General features: G+C 46.6%; 1 protein-coding gene across 7 annotated transcripts in view; it reads left to right on the top strand.

Annotated features, from left to right (window-relative positions):
- Window positions 1-588: 588 nt before the first annotated feature.
- Window positions 589-19,570, top strand: part of PSTPIP1 (proline-serine-threonine phosphatase interacting protein 1) — a 45,575-nt gene continuing 26,593 nt past the window's right edge. For 2 of the 7 annotated variants that reach the window (XR_004974076.1, XM_036349960.1), the window contains exon 1: window positions 592-1,006. Coding sequence is in view for 5 of the 7 variants with exons in the window: in XM_036349960.1 (XP_036205853.1) it covers window positions 971-1,006 (36 nt within the window). In the remaining 2 variants the exon portion in view is untranslated. Of the gene's footprint in view, window positions 1,007-14,351; window positions 14,547-19,570 lie in introns of all 7 variants that reach the window. The other 5 variants (XM_036350010.1, XM_036349998.1, XM_036349978.1 and 2 more) reach the window with 5 other exon arrangements.

Genomic DNA, 19,570 nt, shown 5'->3' with positions numbered 1-19,570 from the left:
CCTGCCCCAGAAAGTGTCTAATCTGGAGATTTGGGGGGCAGAAGGTCAGTGTCCGTAAAGCCTCAAGCTGTTCTCCATTGGCTAGTTACCCACTCACCCCACCTTGGTGTCCCTATAGCCGGTCCACTAGAATGCAGTTGCATTTGCCCCCAGACTCCTTGAGGGTAGGATATGAATTGGGACACCATGTAGCCAGGATTTGGTGAATGATAGTGATGTGCTAGTCCTAGGGAAGCCCTCTTCCCCCAAATGGTTAGCTGGTAAGGGATGGAGAGTCTAGCATTTATGTACCTGGTCTGGAGTAAGGCTGGGATGGTGGGCAACAGCACCCCTGATTCCTGACCCCTCCTTTCCCTCACCTTCTGTGACTTCAGGCTCCCTAAGTTTATGGCCTCTGAGAATGGCTCAACTAGGACATCAGAAGGCGGCAAGTGGAGGATAACAGGAGGGAGGCAAGTGGCAGGCGAAGCTGCACACAGGAGCACAGCAGCTCTACTTCCTGTGGGTGAGGGGCCTGATGCCTGCACCTAACAGGAGATTGCACAAACCTTTCTGCACAGACTGCCTGCCCACCTAGCCTATGTACCTACTTGCCTCTCCCTCTGGCCACTGCCTCTTACCTGGGGCTGGCATCCCTGCTAAGTCCTGCAGCCTGGACTGTGTCCTCCATCACCATGGGGCTGGCAAGGGGTTGGGCCGGAAACCAGAACCCGCCCTCACATCACTGGGCACTGCTCCTTCCTCATTTTGCTGCTGATTCTAGCCCCAAACAAAATAGACTGAGCTCTTTTACTCCCTCTGGCAGCTCATCTCTAGCTTTCGGGTGTCTTCTGAGGTGTTGCAGACAGCATCAGCCAAGTCGGGGAAGACTGGGTCAACACTGTCAGGACTGGGACAGTGTGCCTGGTTCCTGGATCTCATTCAGCCCTGTCTGTGGGAGGAGAGAAATCTTTGTCGTGGCAGCCTGAGGATGATGCCCCAGCTTCAATTCAGAGATGCCTTTTGGGTGAGTGAAGACTGTCAGGGAGTTAAACAAGTAGAATGGGAAGATTGGCTGAAATTTCCCCAAGGTAGTTGATTGGGATGTGGTCAAGGGAAGAGAGAGATTTTCTCATAAAAATAGTGGTTGTATTTTGTATTTGTGAAGGTAACCTGGGCCACTGTCCCTTCTAAGTTGTAAGATAAAGGGGGTCCTCAGCCTGGGGTATGATTTCTTTGCAAGCTTCAAGACAGTGGGTGAGAGATATCCCCTGTACCCAGGACTGGTTTCTCCTCCAAGTGACCCTCTCCCCAAAGCAGAATTTTTTGAGAAGAGAGTCCAATATGTGGGTGGGAATTTGAGGAGGCCAAATGAAGAAAAGAAGGGAATGGGTCACAGGTTTGGGGACCAAACAAATTGGGATATTGACTCTGCTATTTAAGGGCTAGATAAGTTATTTTACTTCTCTAAGCCTCATTTTCCCTACCTACGTAGTGGAGGTTAATATTAATAAATATACCAGTCTACTGGGAGGATTAAACATGGTAATCAAATGTAACAAAGTCTCTAGTACATTGCTGGCATTCAAATAGTAATTCTCTTCCCTCATCCAAACCCCCTTCCTTGAAGTCCTTAGGGACCCTTTGAAGAGGCAGGAGGGCTGATCAATTCCTTGCTCACTTTCTTAGATTCAGTGCAGAGGTAAATCAAATCTTTTCTTCCATGAGAGAATGGCACCCGGCTGGTGGCTTGGCCTAGGCCACACAGCCTGCAAGCCCAGTTTGGGCTTCAAATCCCCTCTGACTTTTCTGGCTGTTTTCAGCTTTCTCCTCTGCTCCTGGACTTCGGGCTGTCTCCAGTGCTCAAGGGGGAAAGCTGAGACCTCTGTGGTTAGAGCTGAGGAATGTGATTGTCCCAAGAGCCCCCCTTTCAGCCCCATAGAGGACTCCATGGCCCTTTGCCTCAGTCAACAGCCTCTCCTCCCTGGGTCCTTTTCTGGGACCTGTGACCAGCATGTGAGTGACCTGTTTCGTGCCTACTCTGACCACACAGTGGCTAGAGGGCTGCCTGGGTGGGGCACTCTGTGCCTCTCTGGACCTCTGTTTCCCCATCTCTACAAAGAAGGAGTGGGACCAACCCAGAGAAGTCAATGGAGACAGACCTGGCTTAGCCAATCCCACCACCAGGTTGGCAGCTGGAGATTACAAAAGGGGATGGATAGGTGGCTACAGTGAGGGAGGCAGGGAGTGGTGAGTCACCACATCATTGCTCTGACTTGGAGTATAAGGTTGGGGAAAAGGGTAAGGCCTGAAAACCCAGGTTGCTCTGTGGCCAGGATACCCTGATTGTTTTCCCTCCAGGACATCTATCCCACACCAGAGTGCCTGGGCCCACCTTCCCTAGGGCAGAGCTGGGGGTAAGGAGATCTGGGCAGTAAGAGATAGTGTATGAGGAAGCAGGGTGTGGCAGTAGTAGCAGCAACAGAATCAGCAGCAAGAAAGCAGCTTCCTGAGCCGTATCCTGCCACACTCTGCACTTGCCCCACCTCTGAGCCACTGTGAGCTTCATGGGCTCCAGGTGCCTCCTGTCCTCTACTGCTGGCTCCCTGGGCCTGACTTGGGGTACAGCTTCTCTGGGGAAGGCCACATCTGGGAAGTGATTTGTGGAAGCCTGTCATACTGACTGACCCTGGCAAATGCCTCAAAAGTTCACTGTCATCCCCATTGTTCCCAGGGCTTTGAATTCTAGCACCACTCCCTGACCCTCAGACCATGAGGACATCTAACACTCACAGAAACATGTGTCAATTCACTCTTTTAAACAAATGAAGTAGTTTTTTGTTTTCCACATTTTGGTGGGAAAATTAAGAGAGCTTAAGTAACTTGCCCAAGATCACAACGCTTGGATTGAACCCAACAGGCTGGCTCCAGTGCCTGGGTTTTCACCCAGGGTGCTTCATTATTCTCTATCAACATGGCAGATCACTAAATTTTGGGGCCCCATTGGTGAAATGGACAAAAAAATGCTGTCCTTCCTACCTCTCAGAGAAGTAGGGAGGTAAGACAAGGTTTATAGAAGTATTTTGAAGCTCCATTTATACATAAATCTGTAAAACACAAAAGGCATACTGATCTAACTGCCATGGGATGCTAGGGATAGAGCACAGCCTGCCCCCTCTACTATTTTCCCCAACCCCAGCCCAAGGCAATACCATTAAACCCTGCAGCTTGGCAGCATACTAAAAATGACTAGTCTTTAATAGTGGTAGGAAGCCCTAGAAAAATCATTTCCAACACCACAGTACTTTAATTATCTGGCAATCTCAACTTTCTAGAACACAGGTGTCACCAGCCCTGTTTCTGGCACTAGCTAATAGTAAGGAGAGAAACAAAAGTCATTTTTAAGGAGCTAAGAGCTTAAACTAAAGCCCATACACTTTACTTATACTAGATGGCCCATAGCTTTTAGGTAGGGCCTATGAACTCTGATTTTACCCATAATTTTTACAAGATCAGTCATGTGATTTTTTTAAACCAATATATGTAGCAATTAGTAGGGTTCTCCATGGAACCTGATATATATTGGTGATTGATAAATATTGGTGGACCTGAACTTTTAGAGATAGTTTCACAAATATCTGGTAGCCTGATATCAAGAGAGGAGACCAAAAAAAAGTATAAAAAGCAAACAGAATGGCTCATAAGTGGTGGAAACATTCAGCATAGGAGTAGAAAAGTTCTATCCCTCAGTGGGCCTGTATTTGCAAAGTTATCAGTGTTGCCACACAGTATTTATAGCCTTCTTTTATCTGTGGCAGAGCATTCAGATGCAGGCTGCTGTGGGAATGAGGTGAGAGTAGGGCTAGCCATGTAGGAAGGGAAGGGATAATTTGATATATATTAAACACACACCAGGATAAAGAGCATCATGGCTTTGCACGAAGTTTGTAGCTGAGCCTCAGAGCAGGGTCTGTCAGTGAAACAAAGCTGAGGCTGAGAATACAGATGCCCAAGCTGAGAAGGCCTTAGATCTCCAATAACCTGCCTCAGCACCAAGTCAGAGGGGCACAGAAGCCTAGAGAAGACAGGATGCTTCCCCTCACCCCTCCCATACACACAGCTCTCCTCTCCAGTGGCTGTGCTCCAGCAGACAACCAAACTGCATTGCAAGAAACATCTGTCTGCATCCTCAGCACAGGGCTGACAAGTGGGGTATATACTCAGTCAATGTTTGTAGAATAAATGAATGAACAGTGAATATCTACATGGTCCCACCTGCCTTCCTGAACCTATTTTCTCCTCCATTTCACTTTAGTTATATTTACAAATATTTGTTAAGCAGGGTTCTAGACTATGTGGTTTAAACTATACTGCTCAGCCTCACCCCTACATCCAATCAGATGAATGAGACCATCTTGCCCTCAAGGAAGTCACATCCAGTGCTGGAAACTCAGGTTCCCTGATAACTGGGCCAGACCTTGTGTACCAAGTGGAGCAGGGCTCTGAGATATGTTTATCCCTCCCACTGTCTCACTCTCTCCCAGACCTATATATCTAATGGTCTTTGCAAAAAAAGTCACTGGATATTGTTTTAAGAGAAAAGCTCTAGTCCTGGACCAGGTTTTATTGATATCTACATCCTACCACTTTTGGGGTTATTAAAAGGAAAAATAAGGACCTGAGGAGGCTAGGCCAGAGTTACTACAGTGACCTCTCACCACCACTGTGACCCACCTTTAGTGAGAAGCCACCACGGGGGACTGAGAATAGGCCTGAAATTTTCCTTCTGCTTTGTGGTCACACCTCCCCTCTTTTAAGCTGGTGTCCAGCTTCATCTGGAAAGCTCTGTGTCAAGCATGGAGGGTCCGAGAACCCCAAGAGACAGAGGACAGATGAAAGTACTACTCCCTAGGTGGGGGCATGAATTACAAGGGAAGCACATGGGACTGAGGCTGGGCCCACCCCTCCCCCATGTGTCCACTCAGCTGATGTAGCTTCTTCCCCTTCCCAGTTTTGAGATTCTGAGGTTCCTCATTTAGGAGACTACAGAGAAGGATCCCATTTTTGACCTGTCCTAAAGCTGCCTGTCCATTACCTCAGGACCTGCCAATAGTGGCCCCAAGACTTCATGGAAAATCAGGAGAGGTTGATGTTCATTGGGTACCTGTTCTGTTCTGGACACTTAAAGCTATGAACATACCTTAAAAGCAAAAAATATAAGATCCTAAAAGGAAAGTGGAAAAATAGAAGAAGAAAAAAACAGGAATAAAACAGCCTTAGTAGTTTCATCACACAGAGATAGCTGGTAATATTTTGCTGTGTTTCTCTAAGATTCTTAACATAGGTACAAGCTAATTTTCTTGCATTTTAAAATTTATTTTTAATCATGGAAAAATACACCTCACATAAAATTTACCATCTTAACCATTTTAAATGTACAGTCCAAATCCGTAATTACATTTACATTGTTATAATACCTGCCCCCTCACCCTTTCAACATAATTCCATTTTGAACATATGGTTGTGGGTATGGTTTCCTTGTCTTCAAAACAACATTGCTAATAACTGTATAGTCCTACAGCTTGTGAATTTGGTGGACATGCTATGATTTATTTATTCAATCCTCTATTATTGCACATTTAGGTTATTGCCAATTATTTATTATAGACAGTGATGCAATGGGAAGATCTTTCTGTATCAAAGTTTGCATTTGAGGATTACTTCCTTGGGTAGATTCCCAGAAGAGGAGATATTCTTGAGTAAGAAAGTGGGGGTTCTCTAGCATTTGGCACTAGCAGATCCTTTGGAACCCCTCATACCCCTCTGACTAGATAGGAGCTGGAAGACCAAGCTGAGAGGGGCTCTGCTGAGAACGAAAGTCTACTCAGACACTGCACGAGGACTTGCAGTAGGGCAGGCCCTATGGCCTTGAAGGCTGAGGAGGCCAGTGGCTGAGGAGCAGGTCCTCCCGGAGCAATAGGGACTTAGAGGCGAGAGAGGGAGGCCTGGCTGTTCCACCTTTCCAACTGCCTTGTCAGTGTCTCCCTGGTCATGGCTGTCAGAAAGAAAGAGGACAGAAGTTCTCTCTGTACTACTTAGGAGAGTTCTTCAAGACATGGTGTTTTGTGTAAAAAGCACAGAACCAAACTGTGTGTGTGTCTGGTATTCAACCTGCTGTGAAAACTGGGGGAAATAAGCATTTATATTAGCTTAGGCTTGTTTTAACAACGAGAATCTCTAGAATGACGCACAGAGAACTAATTAAAGTGATGACCTTTTGGGGAAGTGAAAGAAAAGAAATTGGTGGGGAACAGGGCTGGTGGCAGTGAGTGCTTTCACTTTTTTATACTGTTTAATTTTTAGACTATGTAAATGTATTACTTAGTTAAAATTTTAAATTAAAATAAAAATGAAAAGGGAGACATTTATTTCAAGTTCCATGAATATATTTTTATCCAAGTCCCAGCTACTTAAATCAACCCAGAGGAGTAGTAACAGTGCCTGTTTGCTGAGTACCTAATAAAAGCCAGGTACTGTGGCAGTCACTCCACATGTATCCAAGCCCACCCTGCACAGAAGGGTTGTCAATGCCCTTCCATCTCCTACACAGAGCCATGGGCAGGTCAAAGGCTATTCTATGATCACATGTCTAGGGCAAAGCAAGGGCTCTCATGAAGGTCTGTCAGATGCCATCATGCTCTGCAACTGAATTCAAGGCAATTGGCTAGTTTGTTCTTGGTTCAATTATAACTCCTGTAGGATAAAAGGATGGCATTGGTTTCTATGGTCTTGGAAGCAGGGTGATTTTTTTTCATTTCTCCTCTAATTTAATGCAAGTGATCACAGATAACATATGTCATTAAAAGAAAAATATCTGTAAACAAAACTAAGAAAGTCCTGTTTGCAAGGCCGAGATGCTAATTTTAGGCAAAAATTGTGGTTCAATAGCATTCTTCTTTCACATACTCTGTGCACACTTTGTAGTCTATGAACCCCTCCCCACCCCTCATCCTCCTCCCACGCCCCCATCCCCCGCCAGAGGACCTGAGAACTTGGCTCATCTGTTCTCATTCCACAGGACGTGGCCAACTGTCTGATGGTAATAGTAGATTGCAGAGGTATGTGGTTGTGCTTGCTCCGTTTTTGCAATGCCTGCAGACAGTCACCTATAGGATTTACTGGCTGTAGTGTCCTGGGTCAAGATTGTAGCCCATACCTTTGATTTTATCTTTGGTGGAAAACAAGATCTGTTTCTCAATGACCTTCTTTGCACTGTAATTTCCAGGAACCTGGGGGCTTTTTCTTGCTGCTCCTAATACCTATCCACAACTAAGGTAGGCCCTGAAAAGGAAAAAAGGGCCTTGCTTGGGCTTTCAAAGAGTGGGTGAGGATTTGGAAAATGGCAGAAGGACAAGTGACACTCCAGGTGGAAGGATGACATGGGCAAAGGTGTGGAGGGGGAGTGGGCACAGTGGGTTTGGGAGACAGCTTTCTGGCCTAGAGGATCGTTCAGAGTAGGAAGGGAAGATCCCAGCTGGATTGTGAAAAGTCCTGACAAGACTTAGATGGTGACAGAGATACTGTTTTCTGCCTTTTTGCAACCTCTCCAGTGGTGGCTGTTTCCTCTCATGCAAAGGGGGCTGAAGGCTACAAGTTGTGGGCAGGATACCCTCCCTCCTCACCCAGAGCCTAACTAACACTATGAACTGCACGATGAAAGGAACTTGGGGTAGAAGCTAAAACCGTTGGCTTCCAGCAAGAGACAGTGGTGCCCTGTGCCTTGAGGGCTGCTCACACCAGGGCTCCCCACTGTGATAGCTCCAGAAGGTCCCTTCCTTACAGGCTGAGTAATTCCCCTTCTTGAGGCTCAGAAGGGAACAAGCTTCTTTGAAGCCTCACCTGCCCCTCACCCTCACTTGCTGGGAGCCTTGGAGAATCATTTCCCCTGTCTGAACTTCAGTTTCCATATCTGTAGGATGTCAGAGTTACGTTCACCTAAGAAGATGGGGAGGCTCAGGGCAATGCTAAAGGGACTACCTTCTGCTGCCCTTCATAGAACAGGTCCCAAGCGACCCAGATTTATAATTGGATATGCACTATACTTTAGGGTGAGCCTCATATGTGGATTCCCCTATTCTCAGAATTCCTTTCCAACTCTGTTCACCATTGCATATTAAATTTCACCATTAGAGACCCTTCCCATGGCTTCAAGTGACAAGATGCATTTAATTCCAACAATAGCCCTGTGAATTTGGTATTATTTCTATTTTACAAAGAGAAAACCAAGGGGATGTGTGCCTGGGGATGCCACCCAGATGGATTTTGGGGCTAATGGGCCAGGCCTGGTGCTATCTTCTCAGGCCTGGATCAGAGAGCCCTTTGGGGTTAGTGGGAGGGTGTTGTGGTTTGCTGAGACTTAGAACCCTGAGCAGTTGATGACCGTACAGGCAGATGAGTGACAGCCACTTCTGCTGATGTTGACAGGCCACCTACTATTGGGTAACAGGAAGTGCTAGCTGGAGCTCAAGTAGCAGTCAGGGTGAGGATGGACTGGCCAGTTGATACTCAGGGCTTCCTAGCTATGGAAATGAAAAAACAGATGCTGAGCCATACAGGAGATGAGAGGAGGAGGTGATGAACTGAGGCAGGAGAGTGCTTCAAGGAACAACAAAGAGGCCTGTGTGACTGGGGTAGAGAGATGAGGTAAAGAGTAATTGGAAATCAGGTCAGAAATGTAACAGGGAGCCAGATCTTGTAGGACTGTAATTCTTAAAAAATCCCAATGTCCAGGCCACACCCCAAGCCAATTACCTCTGAATTTGGAGATGGGGACTGAGTATCAATATTTTTCAAAGTTCTCCAGTGTTTCCAAAGTGAGACACAGTTGAGAATCATTGGTGTAGATAACAGTGGTGATCCTGGATGCGCTGCCATTGCTAAGGAACAGACATCTGGCTTTTACCATTTACATGACTCCATTTTACTCCCTTGTGAATGAGTAGAGGGTAGAGGTTAGTTTTGTTTTTTTAACCTTATAATCTTATACAATTACTTTTTTATTTTTGTAAACTAGAGGCCCAGTGCACGGCCTTCATGCACTGGAGGTGGGGGGTCCTCAGCCTGGCCTGCACCCTCTCACAATCCGGGATCCCTCTGACAATCCAGAACTGCTGGCTCCTAACCACTCACCTGCCTGCCTTCCTGATCATCCCTAACCACTCTGCTTGTCTGCCTAATTGCCCCTAACCACTCGCCTGCCTGACTAATCACCCCTAACCATTCAGCTGCCTTCCTGATTGCCCCTAACCACTCTGCCTGCCTGCCTGATGCCTCTAACTACTCACCTGCCTGACTGCCTGAACGCTCCTAACTGCTTGCCTACCTGCCTCATGGCCCCTAACCACTCTGCCTGCCTGTCTGATCACCCCAACCACCTCTGCCTCCTGCCTGATAGCCCCTAACCACCTCTGCCTGCCTGCCTGATGCCCCTAACAACTCTGCCTGCCTGATGCCCCTAACTGCTCACCTGCCTGTCTGATCTCCCGTAACTGCTCGCCTACCTGCTGCCTGATTGCCCCTAACCATCTTTGCCTCCATCCCCACTGCTGCAGTTTCATCTGGAAGGACATCTGGAATGATGTCCAGAAGGTCATTTGGCTATCCAGTCTAATTAGCATATTATGCTTTTATTATTATAGATATACATAACATAAAATTTACCATTTTAACCATTGTAAGTGTGCAATTCAGTAGCATAAAGTACATTCACAATGTTATACAAGCATCACCACTATCTATTTCTGGACCATTTCATCATCCCAAACAGAAACTCTGTACCCATCTATACATAAAAAAAGGCTAATAAGCCAAGTGTCCCTGTGGGAGCTCGACCGAGAGACCGGGGGTTTGATCACTCTCTGTGACATGCGCTGACCATCAGGGGCTGGCACAGGATGAAGGGAGGCCCCAGCCAGCAGCTGGAAGGCCCCGATCGGCCCTGATCACTGGCCAGGCCTAGGGACCCTACCGGTGCATAAATGTCATGCACTGGGCCTCTAGTTAAACAATAATTCTCCATCTCCATTTCCTTTCTCCTACTTCTTTCTACTTTCTTTCTCTATGAATTTGCCTAAGTAGGAACCTCATATAATAATTGTCCTTTTGCATCTGGTTTACTTCACTTAGCATAATGTCTTTCAGGTTCACTCATATTTTAGCATGTGTCAGAATTTCATTCCTTTTTATGACTGAACACTATTCACTCACTTTGCTGAGCCTCAGTTGTTCATCTGTAACATGGAACAATAACAGCACAGTGGACTTCTCTGTGAATTAGAGGTGATAAGATATCAAGAACACTGGCCTCTCCCTATACACATCCTACCCTGTTCCTTTCCCTGAACCTGGCCCTGGCTCCGGCTCCTATTAAGCTCTTAGGAAATCCTCGTACCTTTTTCTGCCTGACTCAGGACTCTCCTTCAGCTGGCCTCAAGCCACATCTTCAGACACCTATCCAACCCCCTCAGATCTCTCATTGCTGCCTTTCACTCAGACTTACAGTTTTGAGCATCACACTTCCAGGCTCTTAAACCAGAAGGGCTCATTTTCTCTACCTGGACTTGTGCTCACCCCCAACCCCAACCCCTCCTTGTTCTATCTTTTCAATACATTTTGGTTTCATAAAGCAGAAGGAAGAAGTAGGATATTGAGCTGGGCCTTTAAGATTTGAGATGGTGGAGGGGAAGTGGGCAGTCATCACAGACTGGGGAGAGGGGACTGTGATAGTGGAGACTTTTCCTTCCTGATAATGGAGGAGGCCTATTTAAAAGAACAAAGCTTTTAAGCCAGACAGACTTTGGTCTAAAGTCTGGCACACCCATAAAATTGCTGTTTGGTCCTGGAAAAATTATAAAACTTCTCTCATCCTCAGTGTCCTCAAACAATAGCACCCTTCAGTCACTCTTACTGAGATAAGAGACACCAGATGCACACAGTAGGTCCTCTTTTGGTGCTTGTGTTGCCCACCTCAACCTCATCTAGGTATGTGGGATTCCTGGGAGGCCCTGAAAGTTCACAGAGTCTCACAGGGTCTCCAGAAGGTTGCAAGGTACTGTCAGACACAGGCCTGCAGGCTTCCCAGCATGTTGGGACCAAGCGAGGACCCAAGGCAAGGGGACCCAGATGTGTTAGGGAACTAGCCAGCTGGGTTGCTCAGTTACTCTGGTGAGGAGCCCTGGGAGGCCCTGCAGGGCCATCTGTCAGACTCGGGGGAGGGAAGGTGGTCAATGGAAATACATTTCTAATCTCAAGCTCCTGTCAGCCCAGCTAAAACCAGAATAGCTCATCTAACCACATCACATTTGGTTCTTAAAAAATAAATGTCTGTCTATGCCTTCTCAATTCTCTCCCTGTGACATCTATCCTGAACTATCTTAGAAAATCTGCAAATCATCTCACAATTATCTGTTTATTCATGGTTCCTTCCAATCCTTGGGTCAGAACACATCTAGACCAAAAACACCTAGTACAAGGACAGGTCTTCTCTGTGGAACCTCCAACTGCTCACAGACCACTAGTGAAGAGGTGCTTGTCACCTGTTGAGGCAGCTTTCCCTGCATTCCATAACTGGGGTCTCTTAAGCTCTTGGAAAAGACTTCCTTGTATTGAACTGGAGTTGGCCTCCCTGTCTATCCCCCTGAGTCTCTCTCTTTTTTTTTTTATTCCCCTGAGTCTTGCCTAGGGCTCTGAGGACATCATCCACAGATCTCTCCCTAGAAAACTTCTAACACATGCTGAGCAGTGGGGAAGAGAGATCTAATAATGGCTTTGGAAGGTAGAAGAAAGGAAAATTGTTTCCTGCTTTTACCCTACCATTCTTGTACAAAACCTTTCTAATGTCTGACATGCTCTTGGATTTATAAGCTCTTTGTTTTTTTAAAAAAAATTTTTTTTAAAAAAGAACACAACCTCTGTTTCTAATGGCCCCACAAAGATCTACAGGTGACATTATTCCTCAAGGATTCCTCAAGGGCCTTTGCTTGGGATCTTCTCCTCATCCAACCCTCCTTCTGGGATACTCTGGGTAAGGAACCAGCTTGCCTACTCTACTGAAGTCTTAGGTCATCCATCCATCCATCCATCCATCCATCCATCCATCCATCCATGGCAGTGTTTGGTCCTTCGGCTTCCTCAGTTTGCTGAATAAAAACAGTGAAGGCGAGACCCACTATGGGGTAATAGGCGAGGGGCAGGGGAAAGAGCCTGGTTGCTACTCATTGACTTGCTCTCTCAGAGCCTCAGTTTCCATATTTCTGTAACTATTATAAGAAGTAGAGGGAATGAGTCTGTCTGGTTTATTTAAAGGTGCTGGGTAATGAGCCTTTGAATCTGCAGGCAAATGGTCTGGTTTCCTCCATGGGGCACCTCACAAGCCAACAGTCATGAAGCCACATTGTCTCAAGAGTCCCTGAGGCATGTGTTAGAGATTTTCTAGTTCTTTTCAGATATAACTTACTCCAGTTCAACAAACTAAGATCAGAATTTCACTCTCATTCAGTTTAAAGCTTCCCAGGCTTCATCTGTGTATTTGAAGCCTATGATAGGAAAAGAGAATAGGGTCCATTTCTTCACTTGCTATGTTCTACACATACCCACTTGCTGGAATACTTGCTGCATGCTGGAGGCTAATTCCAGCACCCACTTCCAGCTGCTCCTGACATCTCCATGAACAGGACTCTAAAAGGGTGAAAGATTTGTTTTCCTGGTGCTATTGTAACTGCTGAAAGTGTAGTAGGTGGTAGGTGTCCACAGATCAGCTCTTCCTCTTCTGAATACCTTGGTAGGCTCTTTGCCAACCCGCCCCCCTGGAGTAGTACCCTCTGCAATATCTGCCTATTTTTTGCTGCTGTCTGCCTTAGACCCCTCATAATCATATCCAACAGTTCACTCCACACAGTTTCTTTTGGTGCCTCCTCTCGCCCTGCCAGGCAGTTCTCAAGGGTAGAGTTACAGGATGCTCTTCTGAGTTACCTTCTGTGGCCCCCACTTAGTTCCAAAGTAAAATATCAGTGCCAATCCCTGGACAGGCCAGCCACCCAGCCTCACTCTTCCCTCAGCCTCCAGGCAGCTCCAGCCCATCTCCTGACTTCAGATTTCTCTAAGTAAGACACTGCCACTGGTTGCCATGGCTTCCAAAAGCCAGCATACACATATGAAACTCCCTACTAGAAGGTCAATTGAAGGTCACTTCTTCCCCTTATAGCCATTTCATAGTCAGAAAGGCCCAGAGAGGGCAAGGGACTTTACCAACGCTACCCATCTTAGTCTTGGCAGATGGGGACCAAATTTCAGGCTTCTCCCTCCAAGGTTAGAGGTTTAGCTGTTCTCTGATGTACTTTATGTTCTGAAATTCAATGGAAAGGAGCACTTGAAAAAGAGTATGCAGCCTTTTAAATGGATCCTCTGGTAGGGGAGAGTGTGTGGGCTGTGGTGGGTAGATGGTGCTGGCCACACTGGGGGAAGGCTCTGTCTGGTGGGGGTGGTGCAACAGGCAGAAATGGGGCAGGGCATGGGGACCTACCATTTGCAGAACAGTCAGTGAGCTTGGGGCTTTGAAGAGAGGTAAAGGAATGGGAGGTTAAGAGCCAAGATCTTGGTCTGGGAGAGCTGGGTTCAAATCTCAGCTGTGCTCTGCAGGTTAGGTAACCTCTCTGGGTTCCCTAGTCCTCAGCTATTACATGAGGATAATCATCTTAGCCCAGTATCTGCCTCAGAGAAAGTTCTGATCACTATTCTCACCTGATTTCATTGGCTTATCAGATTAACCCTAGGTGGTAGGAACTATTAAGACCATTTTTCCAGGATTGGGGGTCGAAGTAGAGAGTAGAAGTTGAGAACAACCAGGGTCACCAGATGGGATGTGAATCCATATCTAGTCTGCTGAACTCTGTCCAGTCTGTCAGAAAAAGCCTGGGAACCCTCCCTGACTTGGCAGCCAGTCTGTCCTGATGGGTTTGTGCTCTAGAGGGGTGACTATCAGGGTCAGGAGAGAGATTGGCCTCTGACACCACTTCCTCAATGAGGAAACCAGGTTCCAAGAAGGGAAGTAACTTCCTCAGAGCCCGGGTATCTGAAGCTACCAAGAGTGATATGGGCAGGAAAAGAAGGAAGTGATGGGGGGTACAGAAAATGTTTCTCTACCCAATAGGAGCATGGCAGGGTCATGGCCACCTCACAGGCCTAGACAATGGTTCACACCCAGATCCACCTAGAATGGGAAGCAGGTGGGCTGTCCCTGAGCAGAACAGGATAATACTTAGGCCTTCCCTACACTGTCTTAAGGCTGAGGCAGGAATATGCTTCCTCCTACCCAGAGCTTTCCTGAGTACCTCCTCCAGAAGCCTCAAGAGATAGCCTGCAGCCCTGATCTGGTCCCTTCATGGGGAATGTGAGGCCCAGAGTGGCCACCCACAGAGCATAGATGGCAGTCCTGTGATCTACATCTGGCTTGAGCAAGACTCTCAAAGGAGGGAACTGCATCTGTTGGCCACCTGGCATCCTATCTCAAGGTGGGTTACCTTAGATCCCACATTATGGGGCTTCTGGCTACTTGCTGGCTGTCAGCGCTTTGTCTGCAGAGCCAGCACAGCCCTTCTCCAAGGCAGCATTCCTCAACTGAATAACCTGAAGTACAGCTTTGATTTGAAGAGGAATTTGAATGATAATTTTCAAAAATAATTTTAAATCAGTTTTTCTGATGTTTCAAATTTTTAAAAAACAGTTCATGGGATTGAATGACTGGTGTAGGTATGCGGCTTTGGGAATAGGCCAACCTAAGTTCGTATCCCAGATTCTGACCTTTACCAGGTGAGTGACCTTGGGCCTCCTCATCACCATCCTTACCTCCTTGGGTGTGTGTTTTCAATTAGATAATGGCTGTGATGTTCTTGGTGAAGTGTGTGGCAGGTGGACTCCACAAATAGAAATTTCACAAAGGGCAAAGCAATGGGCAGGTTTCAGGTGACAGAGGCAGTGGGTGGAAAGAAAGAAGTGAGAGACCTTCCTTCTGGTTGCATTGGCATTCTGTAAATGTCAGCCTGAGCCCATAAGTGAGGGGGACCAATAAGGAGCTCTTGATATTTAGAGGATGAAGTTGGTAGGGTACAGGAAGAGAAAGTCAGGGTGGACTATGGATGGAGTGATCTGGTGCTGGGTCTTGTACTGTGGACCTGGAGAACCAACTAATTAACTGATTAACTGATTGAATGATTAGTACATTTGTTTCCTCAACAGCATACTTCCCAGCTCTGAACAATGAATCATAACTCACCCCCTTGAGGAGGTGGCTGAGGGTGCAGTCTCAGGAAGGTTGCAGCTCCTGGGGACTCGGGCACTTTCTTATAATAGGCTAGTCATTTTTTATGGTAGTATCACCTGCTAGTACCACCTGCTAGTGCCTCTGGCTCCGAGCAGACAATGAACAAGATTCTTGAGATGGTGGCACTTTGGGGACATGAGCTCCTGGGGACTCGGCCTGCAAGGCCCCTCACTGCCTTCTGCTTCCTCCAGAACAGCCAATGTAGGTTCAGTTTTGCTTCTCTTTCTACTCTGAGAATAAGGACAGGGATTCCTATGGAGACTCAAGTTGAGCATGGACTGGCAAGAAAGAGGAGAGTGTCTTATTGCAGGGCTAGAATCCTGTCAGAGTTCACTGTTCAACTCCTTGCCATCTCTCCCAGGCACATCATGGAGTAATAATAGGTCCCTTGTCCTACTTCTGTCTGTGTGATCTCAGCTAGGCCCTTCACTTCTTTGGACCTCAGTTTCCCCAAGGGCTGGGAGAGGGCACTGGACAAGATGCCTCCCTTATGGTGATCTGTGGAGTTCAGACCTGAATGCTGATGTCCAGCTTAGAGTGACCTCCTCATGGGGAAAGGGCAGGAGGCCTCCAGATTCATTTTCCTTCTGCCCTGTAGGTCCAGAGGGAGGGAAAAGACTGAGACTGAGGGGCAAGAAGCCATAGTCTCCTTGCTGGTTAGTGGGCAAATTGCTGTCCATGAAAGCCACAGAAATGGAAGTCTGGCCCAGCTTAGCCCAGAAACATCAGCCTGGACACTGAAGCTGTCCCAGGCCCCAGAATAGGACTGCAGAGGGTTTGGGGTACAACTTTTTTCTGCTGGTGCCCTGAGTGGCCAATTAAGGTCCAGACACCCTGATTGTCACCCTGTGGGCAGTGGAGCCTAGGCCTAAGGAATTTCTAGGAATGCGGAAGAAAGAATAAGCTTGGGGTCCTAATTACTACAGGCCTAAAGATACCACTATTCTGAGTTTGTTGAGTGTGGGCTGGGTTTGACACAGGGCCAGTTAGTATAACTAGGGCTACCTCTACCCTTTCCTACTACATCTGACCTTCCTCGGGAGTACCACCAGCTTTGACTTTAAGACAGTAGACTTCCACCTCCAAGAGTGTGTGGAAGCTTCCTTGATTCTCTGAGCTCTGAGAGATGGGGATATGGTGTGTGAGATCAGAGAAATGGAGCTCTTTTTCCCAGTTTCTGAGGCTATCTTGGGGTCTCTGAAGAAAGAAAAGAAGGCATTAGGTGCTGAATCTTGACCTGATTTCCAATTACCTGGCTGAGTGCCCTCAAGGGTTTTGGACCCTTCCTCAAGAATGGATGCATGGACAAGAAACCAAGGTAAATGCTGGTACTCACTGCCTCCCCAAACCACTTCAAAATTATAAATAAATACAGAACAACTTTCATTCATAACCACCTCAAATTTGGCTGAATAGAAGCCCTACAGCTAGAGAATTAAAGAAGGAACCACACCGAGTCTGGAAGGAGGGGTGGAGGCATGGAACAGGCTGGTCCGACACCCACATGTGGCGTGTTTTTAATTGGGAGGGATATCTTAGCCACAGAGGCCCCCCATGAGGAGCAAGGGGTCCCAGCCCCACACCTGATCCCCAGCCTAGGGATCCAGTGTTGGGAAGAGAAGTCCCCATAATTTCAGGCTGTAAAAACCAGCAGGGATTTTGGCTGAGTGACATAGAGGCTGCTGGACTCTCGGGCAATTCCTCTTAAAGGGCTAGTGCACAGACTTACTCAAACTCTAAGCTCCAGCACTAGGGTAGCAGTTTGAAAGGATCCAGTGTCATACAAGGAGAAACTAACTTGTGTAGCATGAGGGCAAGAACTCGGGGGGCAGCTTTTTTCCAGACAAAAGTGTTGGCACCTCCCCCCAACAGAGCTGACTGGCAGGCACCATATCTGAGCCTCCATCAATCTGGTCCACACTGTTCAACCCACCTTGATGATCCCTGAGATTCCACCCCACCCAATTTGCAGCCCCACCCAGGCTGTTTATAGTGGCTTTTCCATACAAATGGCCTATTCTGGTTCAGGCTTCAGACTTTTCTAAAATCTCTCAAACAAGCATCAGCTGGACTCAGTGTGCCTCAGACCTCTCAATAAGTGGCCCCAGGCCCAGCACTAGCAACAGCTTGCTAAGGTGCACAGCTTGGCCTCTCTGGGAACCTCCAAGCCCAACAGAAGTAGCAGCCATCTGCAGGTTGGCTCCAGGCAGGGCACAGGCAGTGGCTGACTTTGCACTTCCTGGAAGGCCCCAGAGCCAGGGCACCCAGTGGACAGCCTCAGACCACATCAGATTACAACTCTACCACATCTACGAGTGACACACTCAAAGGATGGACTTGGTAAGCGGCAACGCCCCACTGAAGCCTGTCCTGCTCCATAGGGATATCTCTTGCACTGCAGCTCTCCCACTGTAGACATGCTGGTCCTCACAGCCAGTTGGCCTTGGGGTCAATTCCTCCCCATGATGCCAACAGCAATCAAGGCTCAACTACAACAGGACAATGCACACAGCCTACAAAGGGCACACCTAGAGTGCCCAGCTCAGGTGGGACTGGGAAGGCTGAGCCACTGGACCCTATAGGACACCTACTACACAAGCTCATAGTACCAATTCCAGGAGACATAGCAGCTCTACCTAATACATAGAAACAAACACAGGGAAGCAGCCAAAATGCAGAGACAAAGAAACATGTCACAAATGAAAGAACAAAAAAAAAAATCTCCAAAAAGACCTAAATGAAATGGAGGCAAGCAAATTACTAGATACAGAGCTCAAAACAATGATTATAAGGTTGCTCAAGGAAATTAATGAGAGCTTCAAGGGACTAAGTGAGAATGTCAAGGAACTTAGTGAGAATTTCAAGGAAATAGTGAGAACATCAAAGACATGAAAAAGGACCAGTCAGCAATGAAGGCTACACTAACTGAAATGAAGAATAATTTACAGGATATCAAAAGTAGAGTAGAGGATGCCCAGAATCATATCAGTGACTTGAAATATGAGGAAGCAAATAATGCCCAATCAGAAGAGCAAAAATAAAAGAATCCAAGAACATAAAAATAGTGTAAGGAGCCTCTGGGACAACTTCAAGCGTACCAACATTTGCATCATGGGGGTGCCAGAAGGAGAAGTGAGGGAGGAAGAAATTGAAAACCTATTTGAAGAAATAATGATAAAAAAAACTTCCCCTATATATTGAAAGAAAGACATACAGGTCCAGGAAGCACAGAGAGTCCCAAACAAGATGAACCCAAAGAAGCTCACATTAAGACTCATCATAATTAAAATGCCAAAGACTAAGAGAGAAACTTAAAAGCAGCAAGAAAAAGGAATTAATTACCTACAAGGGAGCACCCATACAACTGTCAGCTGATTTCTCAACAGAAACTGCAGGCCAGAAGGGATTGACAAGAAATATTTAAAGTGATAAAAGCAAGGACTTACAACAAAGATTACTCTACCCACCAAACCTATCATTTAGAATTGAAAGTCAAATAAAGAACTTCACAGACAACAGAAAACTAAAGGAGTTCATCACCACTAAACCAGTATTACATGAAATGTTGAAGGGTCTTCAAGAAGAAGGAGGAGCCCTGACTGGTTTGGCTTAGTGGATAGAGTGTCAGCCTATGGACTCAAGGGTCCTGAGCTCGATTCTGGTCAAGGGCATGTACCTTGGTTGCAGGCATATACCCAGTGGGGAGTGTGCAGGAGGCAGCTGATCGATGTTTCTCTCATTGATGCTCCCTCTCCCTTCCTCTCTGTAAAAAAATCAATTAAAAATATATTTTTTAAAAAAAAGGAGGAGGAGAAAGAAGAGAAGTAGGAGAAAGATAAAAATATGAATAATAAAATGGCAATAAATACATATCTATCAACACTTAACTAAGGAAGTAAAAGACCTATACCCGGAAAACTACAGGACACTGAAAAAAGAGATATAGATGGAAGAACATACCGTGTTCGTGGATTGGTAGAATCAACATCATCAAAATGTCCATACTACCCAAGGCAATCTATAGATTCAATGCACTCCCCATTAAAATACCAATGGAATATTTCACAGACCTAGAATGAACTCTCCAAAAATTCGTCTGGAATAAAAAAAGACCCTGAATAGCTGCAGCAATCCTGAGAAAGAAGAACAAAGTAGGTGGGATCCCAATACCAGATGTCAAGCTGTATTACAAAGCCACTGTTCTCAAAACTGCCT

This window comes from Myotis myotis, unplaced genomic scaffold (genome assembly GCF_014108235.1).
Source record: "Myotis myotis isolate mMyoMyo1 unplaced genomic scaffold, mMyoMyo1.p scaffold_m19_p_1, whole genome shotgun sequence".
NCBI lineage: Eukaryota > Metazoa > Chordata > Mammalia > Chiroptera > Vespertilionidae > Myotis > Myotis myotis.
The sequence above is the reverse complement of the archived record's forward strand: the minus strand, read 5'-3'. Positions and strand labels throughout refer to the sequence as shown.